The 22043-nt window shown below is 37.1% G+C and overlaps 1 protein-coding gene across 1 annotated transcript in view; it reads left to right on the top strand.

Moving 5' to 3' along the window:
* Positions 1 to 22043, top strand: part of RP1 (RP1 axonemal microtubule associated) — a 189763-nt gene that overhangs the window by 127024 nt on the left and 40696 nt on the right. Inside the window, exons 37-43 of the mRNA XM_032182911.1 lie at positions 2011 to 2162; positions 4128 to 4206; positions 6347 to 6478; positions 7061 to 7242; positions 7836 to 7922; positions 11531 to 11663; positions 13032 to 13171. Of these exons, the coding sequence (XP_032038802.1) occupies positions 2011 to 2162; positions 4128 to 4206; positions 6347 to 6478; positions 7061 to 7242; positions 7836 to 7922; positions 11531 to 11663; positions 13032 to 13171 (905 nt within the window). The remainder of the gene's footprint in view (positions 1 to 2010; positions 2163 to 4127; positions 4207 to 6346; positions 6479 to 7060; positions 7243 to 7835; positions 7923 to 11530; positions 11664 to 13031; positions 13172 to 22043) is intronic.

Genomic DNA, 22043 nt, shown 5'->3' on the forward strand with positions numbered 1-22043 from the left:
ACTTGTGAAAAGAGCTGTAAGAAAAGCTTAAAAATAAATATCCTCAGAACACTTTTTTTTCCTCCCTGTTTTCCTCTCACCTACGCATGAAAATAAATGACAGCCTTAGCTCTGGGTTCTTAACAATCATTCTCAAACCTACCAGAAATTTCTCATAATTATATCTCTTTAGAGGATGTAGTTTGGCTAAATGGAGCCATTTCTGTCTTGGAATAAATTTGATTCAAGAGGCAAACTATACTGAAAATATCAGAAGTTTCCAGGATCTATACTGAGTTATTTGTGCATCCTGTGATGTATTTTAGACTGAAATATGTATTTCAGATTTGAATAATGTGTATTTCAATGCTTTCTGGCTTGTATTGTCAATTGTGCAACTGAAAGTGCTTCTCAGTTGCTTCTTGGTTCTGTGTCTGTGTAAAGCACCATTTCTCTTTGTACACACACATTTCCTGGAAAAGCAAACCAGGACCAAGGTACAGGCAAGCAGCAGAGTGAGACTGGAAGAGTTTCTGCAGAATGCAACTGTCACACAGTCTAGACATTGCTGAAATTTGCTTTACTGTGCCAGTGATGAAGACTGTGGGAGTTGTGGCTGAATAGTTTGGAGTAGTCAAAAATAGTTCAGTATGCATAAAATGTTGGATTTTAAGGGTGCTCAGTCCTTCAACATATCAATCCTAGAGCTTATGACAAAAACCGTTCATGAGATAATAAATTCATTCTTGAATATATTCATAGTATGTGTGTATTGTTTATTACCCACATCCCAAATGTGACTTTTACAGTGGATAAAAATGTTCTTCTGAAATGCATTGGAAAAATGAGTTTTACAAGCCAGTGTGGCTGCAAAGTGATAGCTTTTTTCCTTAGGTCAGAGTAACAATGCTTGAAGTTGGAGGCAGAACATCCAGACTGTCTAAGTTTAGACTCCTAACTTTTAATGTCCATCTCTAAAATATAGGGGAACCCATCATATGTGTTTTCTAAAAGCCTGCCTTTCTCTGCTGACTGCATAGGGAGCTCATATTCCTAACATCACTTCCAAAGTTAGATACCTAAAGTCACAGCACTGGCAGTATACAAATTAGCACAGATTTTATATTGTAATCTGAGTAAGAGCAGGCTTTCAACATTAAAAATACATAGAAACAAATATAAAACTTCTATTTTTTTTTTTCCCTGAGCTCCTTCTTGTTAAGATGTTGCAAGTAACCATGAATATTGAGATTGTGACCTGCTTCTGTTTAAGTGTTTCCTTATTCCATGCCTCCATTATAAATTTGGTGGCTAAAGTCATTTTAAAAATGAATATAAGAATTTTCCATGAAGTTTCTTTGGAAATAATGTAATCTGATCTCTTCTGGATCACCTCCCTGTGTATTGTGTCAGAAAGAGGCAAGGAAGAAGAAGCTCCACAGCACGGCCGTACATGTCTCTTCTAATCATTACTGTCACCACAGCTGAGAAAACCAGGAATGCTTTCCCTTAAACTCAAATTTCATGTTTCACATTCAAATGTTACAGCTGATCTATATATGAGCGTTATTATATGTACATGGGAGGTTCATTGGGGACTGATAGAAAATGTGAATAGGATTTTCTATTTATGTGTTAAAGAAGTTGAAGGTATTTTTAATTCATTATTCCTGTTTCACATTAACTTGTTTTAATGTCAAGTTTATTCTAATAGTGTTAAGGTCTGACTAGTGAGAAAGCTTGGTAGTCCTGACGCATTAATTCAGTGAAGATAATTACACGAGTTTAAAGCTTAAGACAATCAGATCCCGGCTTTCTTCTAAATCACTTTATAAGTGCTAAGCTCTGTTTTCAAGAAGAAAATATGGTAGGAGATTCTGATATATTTGCAATGAGTTCTACCAGGGATTGGTAGATAAAGCAGGTGTTGGGCAGGAAGACAAGCACGATTTTCTCATACTGACTTTGTTTTTGTACATATATATATATATATATATATATATATATATATATTTTTTTTTTTTTCTGAAGTTGTGGAATATTCAATCCATTTGCACACGGGAGACTTGAAGAAAGCAGATGCCACTGGTGAGGCTTATCTCTGTATTCAAGGAGAGAAGAGTGACTCAGGGAAACGATGGCTTAACTCAAGAAACAGCCCGATCACTTTTGCTAGAGGGCAGGTAAAACAATGAGGAAAAATGTAACTGAATCTGTGCGTGTCTTTTTGTTAAAACGTATGTTTACATACAAGTTTTCATGTATAGAGTATCAAAAATACTAACTTTTGCATTCTATTCATATATGATTTTCTCTTTTAACTCAGAATTGATTGTCTTCATAGGTAACGTTTTAAGCATTACAGAATGGTAAAGCAATTAAATTGATAAAGTGTTTTTTTTTTTTTTTTTTAATTAAATATACTCTAAATATACTTTAATATATTTTAAATATACTCTAAAAGTTCTTCTTTAATATTCTGGACTTTTAAGGCCAGAGAGGTATCTGTACTTTGTTTTAATATGGCTGACAGAGCTGATAGTATTGCCTTTCTACTTACATTAGACCCTGACCTTCTCTTATTAACTTTCTTGAACAGTAATGTCCTTGTTCCAAGCAGCATTTTATTTTTTCATGTTTCCAATTTTTCCACACTCTTGCTTTTAAACATTGTAAATATATTCTTGCATTTTTGAGTCTTAAAGTGCTTTTCCTAGAAGAGCAATTCCTAGAGCAGTTATTGACTTAAGAATAAAGTAACTAAAACAAATTTCAGGTCAAACAGAAATATCTTTTTCAGATCAAAAGAGAATATCTAGCTGACACTTTATTGGACTCTACTGTCTGGTCTGTGTTCAGGTTTGGAAGAATTTGGAACTTTAATGGGCTTTTCTATATCCTGGGCTATAGCACCTTAGTCACCTTCTTCTATAGAAAAGATCTCATTAACAGCTATTTGGAATTTCATCTTTTAACAGCTTTCTTCATTCCAACATAAACTTGTTCCCAGATGGCTAATTCTCTGTTCTTAGCATTTGCTTTTTTTTTTTTTTTTTTTTTTTTTACTTGACTCTTGTGATCAACATGGTCCTCACAATAGCATCAATTTTTGTAAGTCATACTTCGCAGCAACTCTGGAATCAACAACAGGTTTTTATTGTTTGCCTTCTCAACCCAAAGCAGATCTCCAATTTTTGTCTTCAAATTACATTTTCAACCCAATAAAGACAATTTCTCTGTCTACACCAGGATAGCTCATGAAGTCATAAGAGATAAAAGAGACTTACTTGTGGAGGTTTTGCACTTGTTTTCCCAAGATATTAAACAAATCTATTCATGAATATCATGTTTACAAACCTGGTTTCTAAGGCCCAGTTCAAAAAAGCCAACAAATGCACGCTTTAAGCTATCTGTGTCCCCAGTGCCGGTGTGAGCTAACTTATGTTAACTTTCCCATTAATAGTCAAGAAAGATGACTGAGCAAAGAAGAAAACAAACATGTAAGGTCAAGAAGGTGATTATACTAAGATTTGCAGTAGGGAAGAAGGGAAGATACCATGAAGTATGTTTATCACGCAGTTCTAGTGTATGATAAAAATGTATCATATAAATGGCTTCAGTGAAAAATCCTTATTCCAATAGCACAGTGGTTGAAATCTTCACAAAATACTATTCGTTTCCCATTTACCTAATTCCCACTAAATTATCTGTGATTTTTAGTGAAAGTCAATTGTTTCGCATTTTCAGAATTATTGAACACCTGTAACTTTCATTAAGAGTTAGCTTCTGGATCAAAGTAACTTTCAACACAAGTAGAAATTGAGCTGGTTTGGTTATTTTAGTCTATGAAAGTACTAGACGTGAGCACTTTACTGCTGGAATGTGTATTTAATGTTTTAAAAATTACTTCTTGGTAAGTACAGCAACATTTTGAAATTGATAATTCACAATATTCACTGGTACAGAAAATACCAGTTATCACATGTACTGTTTAATTATGAACTCAAAGAGAGTAGAATAGCATGAATGAGATAAATTTACTTCCATTAAAACACAGAGCAATGCACAAAGCTAAAATGATAAATATTCAAAAGCAGATACATACTAAGTTTAACTAAAATATATTTTACATTATTTTCACATTGCAGGTGGATGTTTTCAAAATCAGAGCAGTATACCTTGGCAAGTTGAACAAAGTTCTTGTTGGATTTAAGAGTCCAAAAAAAGGTCAGCAATTTTTTTCGGTAAACTTGTAGTAAAATTAATTTAGATGATTAAATTTAAGGAATCCTGGAACTTCAGAAATATCTTAAATTTAAGATTAAAAACCATAAATGTTCATTTTTTTTTTAATTCTAGAAAAAATGAAATTACTCTCAATTTCTTGCTATTCATTATTTCTGTTGGACCATACATGTCAAGTTTCTAACTTGGTTTCACTAAAATAGGCAAAGCATTCCTATCAAATACAGTGACACTGTAAAATGGTAAAATTATATGTGAAGCTTTTCTCCATAGAAGTTACTATGTATTTTTGATTACTGTCAACTAAGCCTTTATTTTTCACAAAGCAATATGACTTCATGCTTTTGCAATTTTGACATTTTTTCTTCCTTTCCATTTCTGGATGATGGACATTTTCATTTTTAAGAGAGATTTTTTTTTGTTTGTTTGTTTGTTTCCAGTACTTCAGTACTGCTTCTAAGTAAAGAAAAGAAAATCAGTCCATCAGATTAGGAACTAGAACATGGAAGGAAGGCTGTTCTGGCCTCATATTTTTTTCTTCTAATATCATTAGAAACATATTCTTTCTTATGGGATTATGAATAAGTGAGGTTGAGTGGCAGATAAAAAGGCTGCATTTTCTGCAGCATTTTTTTTCTTGTCCTCCTTCCAGCTCAACAGCAACTCTTAGTGTTAAGGAAATTGCTTACCTCTTAAATGGCAACAGCAAGGAGCATCATGAATTGATATTTTCTTCAATACTTTGGCTACAGTTTTGGCACAACAGTCTTTAGAGGAAAAATAAGAGGTTCTGCAGATATACCAGTTGTGGAGTTAATGTCAATAATGCAGATAAGTCTTTTCCAGTGCAAGACTTGGAGTATAACCAATTTTACCAAGACTCAGAGTTCTGAGCCTTCAAACACGTTTCCAGAGAATCTACAAAATAGCCTCCATCAAGAGAAATCCTTCAGCTAAGTTTGAAGCTTATTAGATAGCATATATCCTTGCCAGAAAGGAAGTTGTGTTTAGTGGAAAATTTACAGACCAGAAGGCCAACTGCATCCTGGGCTACATCACCAGAGGAGTGACCAGCAGGTCGAGGGAGGTGATTGTCTCCCTCTGCTCTGCCCTTGTGAGGCCCCACCTGGAGTGCTGCATCCAGGTCTGGGGCCTGCAGCATGAGAAGGAAGTGGACCTGTTAGAGCACTACAAAGTGCTGGAACACCTCTCCTATAAGAGAAAAGCTAAGAGCTGGGGATGTTCAGCCTGGAGAAGAGAACGCACTGGGGAGACCTTGTAGTAGCCTTCCAGTACCTAAAGGGGGCCTACAAGAAAGCAAAAGAGGGACTCTGTCACGGAGTGTAGTGATAGTAAAAAGAGAATGGTTTTAAATTAAAAAAGTTCAGCCTGAAGAAGAAAAGGCTCCAGGGTGACCTCATTGCAGCTTTTCAATACTTAAAGAGGGCTTATAAAAAAGATGGAGATCAACTTTTTGCTCAGTCAGACAATGACAGGACAAGGGGGAATGGTTTTAAACTAAAAGAGGAGAGATTTAGATTAGAGATTAGGAGGAAATTCTTCACTCAAAGGGTGGTGAGGACTGGAACAGGTTGCCCAGAGAAGTTGTGGATGTCCCATTCCTGGAAGCGTTTAAGGCCAGGTTGGATGAGGCCCTTGGAAACCTGATCTAGTGGCATCTCTGCCATGGCAGGGAGGTTGGAACTAGGTGATCTTTAACGTCCCTTCCAACCCAATCCATTCAATGTATTTATATGGTAGAAATCCTGATATACTGTTTTCTTTTAGGATATTTATAATATCATTTCATTTGTGGGACCTCTATGCCTTCCCATCCTTTTGGACACTAATAGATCTAATTTGTCCATTTGTTTATTTTCACAAGGTCTGAAAAAAAAAAATTAAGAATTCTTCACTGTATCGAATATACTAGAGAGTAGGAGAACAGACAGATACATACACACACGGTCAATATATTTTCAGAAGTCTTGTTTCCTTAAAAAGTCAGACAAAAGAAAACATTTTATTGATTTTCTAAAGATAGAAAATTATGACTGCATGCACAGAACATTTTGTTGCTTAAAAAGTATAAATTAATAATGTTCTGTTTATTTTCAATCAGATGAGTGGTTCTTGGAAAAAATTGTTATAAAAGAAGTCAGCTACCCTTTTTCTTCTCACGTCTTTGCTCACAATGACTGGATCAATAAATGCTCTAAGACAGATTTTGTAGAAGTGGTAATTCCGCTCAAAGGTAATGCCAGCAGAAATGTCCTCAATTTATGTGAATCACTATTGCATGGTAAAGCAGAATAAAGTCAGCACAATGCTACTTCACAGTGTAGCCAAACTGAACAATGGTATACCGATGTGTGAGTGGCTGGGGCCAGGCCCAAGGCAAATCATGTCTTCTGAAAAAAAAAAAAAAAGAAGAAGAAGAAGGAAGGAAGAAATCATGCCTGGGATGGCAAAGGTGGGAATGGCAATGCTGCACAGCTTGTTCTTGCTGCTGCCAGAGGAGGTAGTAATGAGTAGTCTACCCTTTCAATGGTTGGCATCACCCTTGGTGATTAGCAGCAAGTGCTGGCAGCATGTATCCTGTCCTTGGAACAAAGCAAAGAAGATAGGCCTGGCACTTGCACAAATGCCACATGTGGATTTGTGAGGCTGCTAGCCTGGTTTTCCACACCTTCACAGGGTTACAATAAGTAATAGGGCTTTTTGTGACTTGCTTGTGCTGGATCCAACCCTATGAGGCAAAGAAATTTTATGTTATGGCTCATACTATCTTATAACCTAGGCATAGACTCTGAATATATGTTTGTTCTCAATGCAGAAATGTCTGTGACATCTCTTCCTACAAAACAAATTGATACTAAAAGTAGAGGACGATGGCAAATGTGGGTGCACTGTACACAAGTACCAGAAGATGTGCCTGATATTCAAGTTGTTGTATTTGGAAGAAAAGGGAAATCTCCTGCACAGAAAGTTCAGAACCTGAATGACAATCCATTTCTGGTTAGCTTCTTTTTTTTATTTTACACAAATCTTATCAAAGCTTGCCAGTAAAGTAACACTTGTAAGCTCTATATGTGAAGTTGTGTGGAATGAATTTTTGTTTGACAGAGTTAATGTTTACACCCCCATATCTTAAATAAACAGCACTTGAATAAGTTCTTACATAGGGGGTGATACATATGACTTACCAAAGCTCTCTTCTTGGGTCAATTGCAACATTGGCATGAAAAACCCTACTAAATTTGAATTAAGGCTAGTAGTCTTTAACAGTAAGTCAATAACTAAAGAACTTATTTAGTACTTACTTAGTACTTCCTTTGCTTTTTATTTCACAAACCTCATCTAATCTGTTTTCACTACTCAGAAGCTATGTATTTTTACCATGAGCTTCGGCCTGGTCAAATACCAATTCTGTAATTTATGCATTAAATTAATGGCAGATTGGTTGAATGGACAGGTGATTGAAACTGGGCCACCCCTTTTCATAAATATTTTTATTCTTAAACATGAAAATTCAGTCATTACTCATCTTCTGGAAATAGGCAATAAACATCACACTCCCCCCCCCCCCCCCCCTTTCTTTTTTCTAACAGTTGACTGTTGGAGATATTGGAGATATAACAAAAGTTTCCTTTGTGTTATCCAGTCCATGTTTGCAAAGAGGAATTAAACTTCACAAGGTATTCCAAATGCACTACATATAAGTATAAAATACTCTGCTTACTACTAGTATAAGTAGCTGTTGTTGAAGACAGATAGGTAGCTTCGGCTTTGCACCACATCGGCAGGGCCACACATCTTGTGGCTCAGTTACCTTATGTCTACAGATGATTGTCTTCAGCTTCCAGATCTCTCTGAGGGCAGACCTACCTTACTTCTGCCTACTGACACACATATAGCTATACCGATTCACTGATGTGCAGATCCATACTGCATAGTTCACCATGACGTGAAGGGCAGCATTTTCTGCTGATGTTAGAAGATGCTAATCCCTGCATGGAAATACTGACAACCTCCTGACACAGAGCTGCCTAATTGTGGAAAGCAATAATTTTTTATTTATTCAGTACAATGCATTCATCAGTGGACCTTGAACGTCTGACTGAGATTTAATATGTACTTAAGGCCTCTCATGAAAAGGGATGGTGAAATGATTTAATGTTGTCAATATTATGATTCAAGCAGATTTTAAATGTATACCTTTCCTCAGGTGTGTAGGAAGATTGAATAGAAGGGTGTTGGTCCTGATAACACTTGGGCTTTGGGGAAAAAAAATAAGCTTGGGTGTTAATGCAAAGAGAAGTTGTGTTAATGAACTATTCCTGGAGGCAGGTGTCTAAAAAGTATTGTGTACATAGCACTGAATAATTCTCAAGACAGTAAAATTATGTTTTTCTGAACTGGGCCACACAGTTCCTTAACCCTACTGCAGATTTAAACAAAGGGTGATTCCCTAGATCAATAAACAGTCTAGAAACTGTTCTGATGGGAAACTCTAGAGACAGCTGCATTCCAGGGTAGAAGCTGAATGAGCTTATGATATTCGAGGGGACATTAAGTCTAAGTTTATGAGCTCCACTGAGGGTAGAGGAGGAGTTTATCTTGTTCATATTCTCTCCCAACATATGTTTGTCAGCTAATTTTGTAGAAAGCTAATTTCTCATTTAAAAAATACCTTTCCGGGACATTTGATAAAACATTCCAAAGACTGACACTACCCTCACAACATCCATTACATGATTAAGTAATGTAAGATTTTAGTGCCCAGAATAGGTGGCTCAGAAAATGGCAGAAAAATCATAAAAGTCATAGTTTGCTCTCTGCTTTCTTTACAAAGACAACCCTCTGCAAATGGCTAAGTGATTTTTGTTCATACTTTTAAATACTTCAGTAGTTATTTAATAAATGGTTTATTAGTAGCTATACATTTTTTACTATCTGCAAGTCAATGGCTTGCTATAGACCTGTGTAGTCTCTTCTACTGGTGCACTTACAACTCACAACATTAGCCACAGTAAGATATACTACTTGTGCCAGTAACACGCTTTTAACATCTATTACTCATTTATCAGTCTGTTTATAAATTATTTATATATGGAATCTTAATCTAAAATATAAGAGTGTTGCTTTGGTTTTAATAGAACTCTTACAGTGCAGTAAAAAAAAAAAAAAAAAAAAAAAAAAGATAAGCTTTATAGAAATCAAAAGTCTATTGGAGTCAGTCAGTATGTCTAATTTCACTATGAATCAGTGGTCAAGCCAAGTTCCAGTTGAAAAGAGCAAAGAATTGTCTTCCTTATTTTCTCATTAAATGAAAGAATAGGCAAAATTTCAGAAATCTCACAAAACCACAGACTACAGATGCAACTGCGAAAGATAATATAGAGATAAAATCTCTACGTTCCTTTTGCTACTCTCTTGTCTATTCTGATTTTTACAATAGCGTCAGAATACCAGAAATTTTCCAGCTGATCTATGTTTCACTGTATGCTTTTTAGGAAATGATCCAAGCTTAGCTAGAATGTGTATATTTTCTGTAACTTTTGAAGACTTATATACTAGAGAAAAAAAAAAAAATTGCTTAAAAGCCATCTCTCCCTTTCCAAAACGAAACAAAAATTACTTTTACTTTCATAAAGTAAAATGTAGATAATATATGATTTGAGATAAAGATGCAATCTTATGACTAATGACTAACAAGAATTTGTCAGGTACATTTTACTGCATAAATTTACACTTCTTTTTCTTTTTTAAGGGGTCAGTTTCTGTTATGTTTATGTAGTTATAATCATATTATATAGTTGACCCTTTGTCTACTTTTACTACCAAAGGACTTTGTGATACTCGATATTTAATTAGGGATATTTATACTGATAGAAGTTAGGGAGGATATCTGTGTGTGAAAAGAAGATAGACATTTAGTAAGGATATTCAATTATTGAAGGTGCAAAAATGGATACACAACACACTGCAATTTCAGTGGAATTTAATACTGTCTAAAAAATCCCACTCTGTTTACTCAAACTACTAACAGTTTGGTTGTGGAAATCATCATAGGAAATTGTTTACATTCATCTGGAAGCTTTTTGCCTGATCTTATGAAGCACTGAGCACATGGCATAAGCAGAAATGGAAAATATTCAGTAATTATATTTCTAGGAACAAGTCTGCCATTTTTTAAAAACTTTAAACTCTAAAATTCCTAATAAATTATATAATTCAATGGTATAATTATGTATGCATTTCACAGCCTACACTTGAAGTCTATGTAAGGAAACACATATTCAAAAGTCAGGATTTCCAAACAGTGGTATGTGTATCCTGTATGATGAGCCATAAGCTTCTGTTGCTGCTGCAGGTGCCAGCAGAGGTAGTAAGTCACCATAGTAATTTTGGAAATTCCTGCCTAAAGGTTTCAATTACAAGTGACATTAAGTTTTTCCCTCTCCCTCTCCTTTTTCCCTTTCATTCTCCTCTCTTTCCTTTTACTTTTCCTCTTGTCCCGTATATAATAATTCTATACAAAAAGATTCTAATTTCTTAAGTCATTTATGCAGACTTGCAGTTATTAGCTATGTATCACATTCAGTCCTGAATGTTTTAGCACCAGAAATTTTTCTGCATATGCTTGATACTTTATTATTCTGTATTTTATGAATGGCTCTAGAATAAAACTCATGACCTAGGTTGCCCTCCTGTGAGCCTGATCTCTGCATTAACTGCATCAGGAGCTAGGAAAGCAGGATCCCAAAGCCATGCTCCTTCAGTTGGTTTGGAGGTTCTAAATTCACAGATTTTGAACCTAATTTACCAGTCTCCACTGGAGTATTTAAAGTTAGGAGGGATTAATCTGGACAGGGGCTCTCACTTAATATTGTAATTCATTCTTGAAATGAGACCTAATTTCTGCCAAGTTTGAAAATCCTAGCTGTGACACAGCAAGTCACATCTAAACAAATAAAAATCAGCAAAACAATTTTATTTTTTTTTAAATGGGCAAATTTGAAATTCTGAAATTGCAAGTATGTATGTGTCAATTTAATCTGTATTCTTCACTTGGTTCCTTGCAAACAGGCCCTATGCCTGTGTCAATACTCCATGAGGAATATGGCTATTAACAACAGGCTTCAGAATCAGGGGCTTGCAGCACCCACTGTAGCTCTCCTTAGGCTGATAGCTTTTATAAACTGTCTGTGTAAAAATAGGAGGAAATGTCAGTTTCTACAGGGATGGAAACAAGAAACAAAATATTTCAGAGAAGGACATTTGTTTCTGCTTCTGCCTGCAGCTTCGCCTAAAAGACCTGGACACTAAACAAGACTTGGGCTTTTTCACTGAAGCCCAGTGTCTGTTTGGAGAAGATGGATCTGAGACTGTGACAGAGCTAGCAGCAGTCAGACCAGACAAAGCACCACTCAGAGGTATGTTGCTGAACAAGAAATAAATACACAAGCAAGCACACACACAAACTTCCGCAAAGTTGTGAACTACCTAATGGAATGAGCACGAGTAGGACTATGAAGCATTTTATAATAAAAAAAAAACTCACTCAAAATTATTTTTAAACATTCAGACAAAGTACTTGGGTCTTTAATATTATGTATGGTTCACATATTTTTTCTGGTTTAAACTAGCTGATAAATTGTGTTCACTAGGCTAAGTACCAGTTTGAAAGTCTGAAAAATACATAAAGCCCAGTTAGTATATTTTTGCTGCAATCTTCAGAAACAGATACTTATACTATGTGAGGGAGGAAATCACAGATTTAAAAAAGGCATATGCAAATTCATAATGTCATGATTCACAGAAGGGAAAAAAGCAACATTATTTTTGAGGTTTTATTCAAACCCCATTTCTGCTGCAGTAAGTCACTGTTCCATTTAATCACTGTATTTAAAATATAACATCTCATTTTGTTCTGATTACATTATAGAAAATATTTAGCAAAGATCATTCATTATACTCAATGAACAGAAGTCTTCTCAGTTAAAATATTTGAAACTTTTTACATTTGCTATCTAACTAGATCTTAATAGTCTGCTGTAATATTTAATTCTTCACATAATTCACCAAACCCACATAGAAAAAATCGTGTCTTGCTGTCTCAAGCAATATTTATTACATAACTCATCAGCAAAAAGTCATGGCAAGCTGTTCTTTGTGGTGAATAATAATAATAATAATAATAGTAATAATAATAATAATGATAATACATAACCAAATAAATAGCTGAGCCATTTCTCCTGAACAAATTAATTGATGCTGGCCATAATTATCAAATTGCCAGGCAAAACCAGAATGCAGCTGATCCAGAAAAAAAGAGTGGATTTCATCTGTGCTGTATCTGTGTTTATACTTTGGTACAACACTATTACATTGGTATATCCTTACTCAATTTTGAATTCCTACAAGAATTTAAAGCTCATTAAAAAGCCTGACATGATCAGTGAGATCCTTTTAGCTGATTTCAGTGACCACTGGATAGGATTCCACAACTAAGACGATGTTTTCCTCATTTGTAACAGTAAACATGGATTGTTGTGTTGATTTACAAAGGACATTTCATCTTTAATGCTGTAGTGTGTTGTTGTGAGGTAATTAGCAAGCTATATGAAACTCAGACAAAACATTAATGTCAATTATGAAAACTTCTTTCCTTGGTCTTGAAATCAATCTTTCACCTAGAATATATTGATTTATAATGATTGCTAATTACATGGCTAAATTTGCTGATTTGGTAACATCTTATGTCATTGATTTGGTAATGTGTCACTGATTTCTTGTGACAGAAGTTCTTTACTCAGTCAGTGTTCATACGGGAACATTGCCTGCATCAGGGACTGATGCAGACATATTTATCACAATATTTGGAGAGCAGGGAGATTCCTGCAAAAGAAGACTAAACCACTCACATTTTGAAAGAGGACAGGTTAGTACTGAGTTATGTTCCTTACCTGTTTACTGTGTTTCATTTATTGCTTTCTTCCAAAATCATATTTCTTTTCAATTATAAAATACAAGCACTGATTTTACACTGTAGTAACCTGTGGAAAAGATGTGTTGCTTACTAAGAATGGACATTTTACTTGAATTTGAATTGTAGTTTAAGAAAAGTTCAAGTTGCAATAAATTAAAAAGCCACAAACCATTAGTAATTTTTCTTAGAAACTGAAATTAAACCCATTGATGTATAAAATTCTGTGCCTTTATTTCCAGTTGTTTGTGAATTTTACTTACCTATGAATATTAACGTGATATGATGTGACTTCTTCCGGTGACTGCTTCTTTAAAATCTGCTTTGTAAAAATATGTTCTGATATAGGTTAAAAAGAGTTTTCAAATGTGTTAACTATTATATTCTAATTAACCTATTTATAAGTAGAATCATAAACAGGTAAAACAGCTTGTAAACATACTGTAACTGCTCAACATACTGTAAATAGAGAATTTCTGGTCAACCTGTGCCAGTTAATGACTATATCTACACAACATGTTCACACATACCCTGGAATCAGTCTGGGTATGACTAGATAAGATTTTAATAAGACCTTTCAATTGATCTCTGTGCAATGAAACAGGATCCCCTATACTTGTTTCATACCTTTTCTTAAGATTTCTTGTGATTGAGATACCATAGCTTTCCTAGGCAATCTGTTCCACAGCTTCGCTAGCTTTGCCCTTAGACATTTTTTTCTTTATTTGCATTACAATGTCAAAATATTTTCTCAAGAATAAAAGCATGGTAGGTTTGCCATATTGATTCAGCACAAATCTCCAGTCCAGACTCATGTTTCTGCTGGCAGCCAATTGCTGGCTTCCAGGTAAGACTATATAAACAAGAGAAACGTATATACTCACCAGGCTGCTCTTCCAGCCTGTAGTTTTTGTCAGTTAAATATCTTCTTGAACCAGCCACAACATCCTTGTGTTCAATAGTCACTGATAATTTGTTTCATAAATTAATGTAATTTCCTTTTAAACATGTGATGAGCATCCACAATTTCCTGTGGTAGTATGGACCACACTTTAACTACAGCCCACGTAACTTTCCACATACCAGTTCCATCTGATTTCCATTCTTTTGCTGGAAGACAGTGTGAATGATTTTTTCCCTGTCACCCAATCTTTGCCATTCTTGTTTTTATAGAACTCTATTCTGTGCTCACTTGTTATGTCTCTGGGTTGTTTATTGTTTCTTGAGTAGAAGAACACATCGTTATCACCCTAGTTAACACTGCAAGTCATATAATCATAAAATGGTTTTGGTTGGAAGGGACCTTAAAATTCCTTCCTCCTAGTTCCAGCCTTCCTCCTAGTTCCACCTCCCACAAGACCAGGTTGCTCAAAGACCCATCCAACCTGGCCTTGAACACTTCCAGAGATGGGGCATCCACAGCTTCTCTTGGCAACCTGTGCCAGTGCCTCACTACCCTCTGAGTAAAAAAATTGTTCCTAAATATCTAATCTAAATGTTTTTTAGTTTAATAACATTCTCTTTCTCCTATCACTGCACCCTGTGACAGAGTCCCTCTTCTGCTTTCTTGTAGTCCCCCTTTAGGCACTGGAAGGCCACTACAAGGTCTCCCCAGTGCGTTCTCTTCTCCAGGCTGAACATCCCCAGCTCTCTCAGCCTGTCTTCATAGGAGAGGTGCTCCAGCCCTTGTTGCCCTCTGGACCTGTTCCAACAGCCCCATGTCCTTCTTGTGCTGGGGGCCCCAGAGCTGAACAAAGCACTACAGGTGGGGTCTCACAAGAGCAGAGTAGAGGGACACAATCACCTCTCTTGCCCTGCTGGCCATGCTTCTTTTGATGCAGCCCAGGAAATGATTGTCTTTCTGGGATGCAAGCACACACTAACAACTCATGTTGAGCTATGATTCTATGATTCTCATCAACCTACACCCCTAAGACCTTCTCCTCAGAGCTGCTTTTTTAATATCTTTTTTTTTTTTTTTCCCCTTAAGTAATATATTTGCAACCTCTTTAAAATTTTGTTGACTCCTCCTCTGCTTCTGTTTTTTCTTCTTTGTAATAGATCTCTTAGCTCAGCTCTAGGTATTATATTCAGAAAACCATTGCTGTGAATGGTCTGAGTGATATGGTGGACTGTGTACTTTAATGCAGGACACCTACATAGTAGTTTACCTGACTTTTTGAATGTGTCATTTCACATTCCTAATGACCCTCATTGCCCATTTTAATATGAAGATAACCAATACTTTAGAGAAGAGTGAAAAGAGGTAAAGGTATATATTACAATGAAGCTTACCCCTCCTTTAATTTACTATTGAGGAAAATGACATAAGCCATGTCATTAAGCAAATACGCTTAATTTACCCTTTTCTTAGAAATAATATAGTGCTATATTCCTAAAAATAAATAAATAAATAAATAAATAAATAAATCAGTGTCCTATTACCTACTGAAATTCATAGAATCATAGAATATCCCAAGTTGGAACGGACCCACAAAGATCATCAAGTCCAACTCCTGGCTCCACACACTCTACCCAAAAATTTAGACCATATGACTAAGAGCATAGTCCAAATGCTTCTTAAACTTCAACAGGCTTGGTGCTGTGCCTGTGTCCCTGGAAAGCCTGTTCCAGTGTGTGACAACCCTCTTGGTGAAGAACCTCTTCCTGATGTCTAGCTTAAACCTCCCCTGTTGCAGCTTGACACCATTCCCATGGGTCCTATCACTGGTCACTAAAGAGAACCTGACCCTCCACTCCCCCTCGTGAGAGGAAGCTGTAAACTGCGATGAAGTCTCCCCTCAACCTCCTCTTTTCTAGGCCAAACAGGCCTAGTGACCTCAGCCACTCCTCTTACGTTTTCCCCTCCAGTCCCTTCACCATGTAGCCCTTCTCTGGACACTCTCTGATAGTTTAACATCATTTTTATACTGTGGTGCCCAGAAGAGCACACAGTACTTGAGGTGAGGCCGCACCAGCGCAGAGTAAAGCGGAACAATCACTTCCCTTGACTGACTAGCAATGCTGTGCTTCATGCACCCCAGGATACAGTTGGCCCTCCTGTCTGCCAGGGCACACTGCTGGCTCATATTCAACTTGCTGTCAACCACAACACCCAGATCCCTCTCTGCGGGGCTTCTCTCCAGTGTCTCATTGTCCAGTCTGTACGTATAGCCAGGGTTGCCCCATCCCAGGTGCAGGACCCAGCACCTGCTCTTGTTAAACTTCATGCAGTTGGTGATCGCCCAGCTATCCAATCTGTCCAGATCTCTCTGCAAGGCCTTTCCACTCTCGACAGAGACAACAACTTCTCCCAGTTTCATATCATCAGCAAATTTGCTCAAAACACCTTCTAGTCCTACATCCAAATTATTTATAAAAACATTGAAGAGAACTGGTCCTAAAATGGAGCGTTGGGGTACCCCACTGGTGACAAGACACCAGCCTGATGCGGACCCATTTGCCACAACCATTTGAGCCCTACCGGTCAGCCAGTCGTCTGCCCCTCATCATTCATCACACTCATGTGATGTTTTTGTTTAGCTGTCTGCTGGACGTTTTATTATGAAAGGGAAGATATTTAGTGATTTGTCCGTAGTTTTTCCATCAAAAGTATTTGGCTATATTTGTCTTTCCTCTTCTGCTTTTTCTTATAGTTTCTTGCAATCTTTTTTTTTTTCTTTTTTTCCCCCTCCAGATTTCATTGTTTGCAGAATCCTGTTGCTTTAGTCCAAACTGTGTTATAGGTTTGGACAAGTCCAAACTGTGTTATAGGTAAAGGTTTGTAGTGTTGATTACCTGGATGATATTATTATAAACAATTAGAACAATAATTAATAATTAATAAAGGACAAAAAAGTACATAGTCTGTGGCATAACCTGGAAGAGAGATCTAAAAAGAAATAATTTATATTTAAATTATGAACATTAACTACTGTGTCACCGACTCTATATTAATGTTAAAGAAATCAGAGACACTATATTGAGCAGTAGAAAAAAATGTTTGTTATAGAATCATAGAATGGCTTGGGTTGGAAGGGACCTCAAAGATCATCTAGTTCCAACCCCCAAACAGATCTTTCCAAGCAGATCCTTTGATCTGTTTGGGTGACCTGTTTTTTTGTTTGTTTGCTTGTTTGTTTTTTCTTTCTGTGAACAATGAAAGTTTTCTTCAGCTTAAATATTTTGTGAATTCACATTCTTTGTAACGCAATAGTTTATTGGGAAAGGGGTGAGGAGTGAGATGACAAAGTGTTCTGATGATACTGATATTTAAGGCAGCAAGAACAAAAGTTGGTGGCAGAAACTACAGAAGGACTTCACTACATTGATTGCCTAGGTAATAAAATGGCAGATGAAATTCATTGTAGCTGAGTGTAAAAGAGTGGATGTGAAGGGAACACACCTATAAATTTGCATGCAAAATGATGGTCTATGAAAAAGCTTCTGCTTTCCTTCTGTGAGGAAGGTGATCATGACATTATGATAACTCCAAAATGGTATCAGCTTCATGTTCAGTTGATGTGAAACCAAACTAAAACAGAACAAACCAAATCATAGAATCACAGAATTATAGAATATCCCAACTTAGAAGGGATCCATGAGGATCCTTTAGTCCAACACCTGGCTCCACACCAGACCACAAAAAAATCAAACCGTATGTCTGAGAACATGGTACAGACACTTCTTGAACTCCATCAAGCTCGGTGCTGTGACCACTTACCTGGACAACCAGTTCCAGTGCTTGACCACCCTCTCAGTGAAGAACCTTTTCCTAACATCCAACCTGATCCTCCCCTATCACAGCTCCATGCTGTTCCCTCAGGTCCAGTCACAGAGAGCAAAGATGTCCCTCCTCTCCCCTTGTGAGATGAGATCTCTCCTCAGTCTCCTCTTCTCTAGGCTGAACAAACCAAGTTACCTCACCCACTCTTCATACATCTTGCCCTCTAGACCCTTCACCATCTTCATAACCCTCCTTTGGACACTCTCTAAATATTTTATCTGGTGGTGCCCAAAACTGCACACACTACTTGACGTGACGCCACACCAGTGCAAAGCAGAGTGGGACAATCACTCCCCTTTGACCAGCTAGCAATGCCATGCTTGATGCACCCCAGGGTACAGTTGGCCCTTTGGGCTGCCAGAGCACACTGTTCAACTTGCCATTGATCAAAATCCCCAGATCCATTTTCATGGGGCTGTTCTCCAGCCCCTCATCTCAGAATCACAGAATCACAGAATGGCCAGGATTGGAAGAAACCTCTGAAGATTATTTAGTACAACCCCCCTGCTGAGCACAATGGTATGCATGTGGTTTTTGAATATCTCCAGAGAAGGAGACTCCACGACCTCTCTGGACAACCCGTTTCAGTGCTCTGTCACGTTCACAGTAAAGTGCCCTCTTATATTCAACCAGAACCTCCTGTACTTCATTTTGTGCCCATTGCCTCTTGTCCTCTTGCTGGACGAAGCTGAAAAGAGACTGTCTCTTGACAGGCTCCCCTCAGATATTTATACACAATGATGAGGTCTGCCCTCAGTCTTCTCTTTTCCAGGCTAAAGAAGCCCAGTTCTCTCAGCCTGTCCTTGTATGACAGGTGCTTCAGTCCTCTAATAATCTTTTTAGCCATCCTCTGAACTTGCTCCAGTAGTTCTATGACCCTCTTGTGCTGGAGAGCCCAGAACTGGACACAGTACTCCAGGCGTGGCCTCACCAGGGCTGAGTAGAGGAGGAGGATCACCTCCCTTGACCTGGTGGCAATACTCTTCTCAGCACTCTTCTGAATGCACCCCAGGATACTGTTGGCCTTCTTGGCCACAAGGGCACATTGCTGGCTCATGGTCAGCCTGCTGTCAACCAGGACTCCCAGGTCCCTCTCTTCAGCACTGCTCTCAGCCCCCAGCCTGTACTGGTGTTTGTGGTTATTTGTCCCTATGTGCAAGACCATGAACTTGCCCTTGTTCAACCTCATGAAGTTCCTCTCAGCCTGAACCTCCACCCTGTCACAGTCCCTCTGAATGGCAGCACAGCCCTCTGGGGTACCAGCCACTCCACCTCCTAGTCCTTTCATATATCTAGGATTGCCCTATCCCAGGTGCAGAAATTCAGCACTTGCTCTTGTTATATTTAATGCAGCTGGTGAATGTCCAGCCCTCTAATTTGCCAGGATCTCTCTGCAGGGCATCTCCACCCTAAGGGAATCAACTGTTCCTCCTGATTTAGTGTCTTCTGCAAACTTACTTAATATGCATTCAAGTCCTGTATCCAGCTCATTTATAAAACTGTTGAAGAGAACTGGCCCTAAAATGGATCTGTGGGGAACCCCACTGGTGACTGGCTGCCAGTCTGATGTAACCCTTTGAGCCCGACCCAAAGATTCCATTTGGTCAGGAATTACTAGAAAAAATGATATGCTCACCCCCTCCAATGTAGAATATACTGTCATGCCCCCAGGTAAGTTCTCTTGTGAGGATGCATAATAAATTCTGTGCCTTACTGATTCACTTGCTTAAGATGTATAAAAAAGAAAGTCAAGTGATGTGAAGTATCTTTCATACAAGGAATGACTAAACAAACAAGTACTGTTTGGCCTAGAAAGGGGATGTTATAAGGAAAGGATAGGGAGATAAGAAAAATAAAATGGCATATAGAAAATGAGTAATTCTACTTTCTTATGAAATATGATAACTCAATAGCATTAAATGAAACCTGCAAGTGGCAGATTCAAAGCAAAAGGAGGTGGCTTTTTACACAGTGCATAATTAATCTATTTTACGTTCTGCCACAAGACATTGCAGATGGTAAAATGCATGTTGGTGCAAAGAGCAATTGCACATTGTCATGGAAGACAACCAGTAAGTGAAAAGGCACTCTGGCTTGGGAAATCCCTGAACCACAAATTGCTAAAGCTTGAGAATGCTGATATTTAAGAATTATCTCTATAAATTTACCCTCTTTCTAAACTCTTTCCAAGGAATCTATTATTGGCAGCTATTGGTGACAAGACTAGATGGATCTGTGGTCTGATATACTATTACCAGTCTTATATTCTTTTTATAAGAATTACATTAATGAAAAAGTTGGAACAAGGTTTTAATGACAGTATCATGAATAGAAGGTGAAAGAAAGATGTAAAGGGCAAGCTGTCTTGAGGGACAGTATCACTGGAAAATATGAAGTGGACAGGAAAAGAAGACAAAGTTAAGAAAACCTGAGTTATGAAAAAAAAGAACTCTCCTGGTCTCTCTTGACTGTTAAAGGACTATAATATAAGGAAAAGCTAAGAGGACAAAAAATATAGCAACATAAAAGAAAATAGATTAGGGCAGAAAAGATGGCTTGTTTCTATTCATTCAAGAAATCACGTATAACTTTTTTACCAATTGAATGGGTTAAATAAATGTGGATTGTAATTTTGCCTAGCTAACACTTTATCTAAAGCAAGCCAATTTAAATAAGATCCTTTTGGCTTTTATTAATTACACTTCCAGTAGTGTGTTTAATACAGTTCCTAATGCCTTTATACTGAGCAGGGAAAAAAAAAAAAAAAGTAATGGCATCAACCAAAAGTACATTCTTGCTAAGGCTGAAGGAGTGGGCAATTTAATGTATTATTATGAGAATTCATTGATAACAATGGGTGATTATGACCACTGTTGTCTAATGACTGTTAATTATTATTGCAAAGAATGAGACTAATGATAGGTCCCTTTTTTAGAGAGAGTTAGCTGTGAAGGAACATGAATATTAGCGATACAGTCCATTTCCTCTAAGTCAAGGGTCATGTAGACTGACAAGAAAATTATATTTAGCTTGGAATTACAAAGAATAAAATTAAAAAGCAATGAGTGCTCCCAAAAAGTTATTTACAAGAAATTCCTCACTGCTATGTCTAAGTTTGGGCTGCATATGCATTACATGAAGGTCTGTAACTTCCCATGGTAACTGTTGGGGAGGTCATGGATATAACAAGGTAAGAATTCTGGAAGTCCTAAGGCTGTGATAGGAATAATAACTCAGATATTTTCTTTCTCTGAGCATGTTACAGAGAATAGTCACACACTGCTAGGAGAATGGGCCAGATGACATAATAATTTTTAAAAATCATCTCTTCTTTTGTTGCTTTCTGGTCATCATGCTTTTTCCTGTCTGATGGCAAATTGGCTGGCAACAAATAAAAATTACAACGTCTGTTTCTACTATCCATCTGCGTTTTTTTAATGTCACCCACACACATGCGCATGTATCTACCCACCCACTCACATTCTCTCTTGCATGGAACACATTCATTCTCTCACTCACATAATTTATTCATCCCAACATGCACTAGTGCAGTTGCCATTTAGCTTTTGTTTGCTGGTAGCTGTAGCAATATTTAAACAGATGTCTATTTACATCCAAAGAACACATCAATTCTTGCTTGTATGCGTGCACAGCCTTACTTATAGTTTCTAATGTCAGTATCATCCTTTGTTTGCATAGTCATCAACAGTGTCAGTATTTCTGTTTAGAGTTGAATAATGCTGCATTTCCCATTTGAAAAATGGGATAACTTAGAATATAAAATACTTTGACATGTTTAAAAATCAAATGCCTTTTTAAAACCAAGTTCAATTTACAAGGCCTATCCTGATATTTCAGACACTCCCTTTGATTCAGTTATGAGGGAGCGGCTGAATTTTCATGAGACTTCTGCAAGTAAATTAATGATCTGAGGTTTCTTTCCAGTGAAACTAGTGGGATATTTTTCATAACAGAGACTGAAATACAGTGATCATGAATAAGGAAAAATGCATACATTCAAGGGTCCACATATTTTCTGAA

Source organism: Aythya fuligula, chromosome 2 (genome assembly GCF_009819795.1).
Source record: "Aythya fuligula isolate bAytFul2 chromosome 2, bAytFul2.pri, whole genome shotgun sequence".
Lineage (NCBI taxonomy): Eukaryota > Metazoa > Chordata > Aves > Anseriformes > Anatidae > Aythya > Aythya fuligula.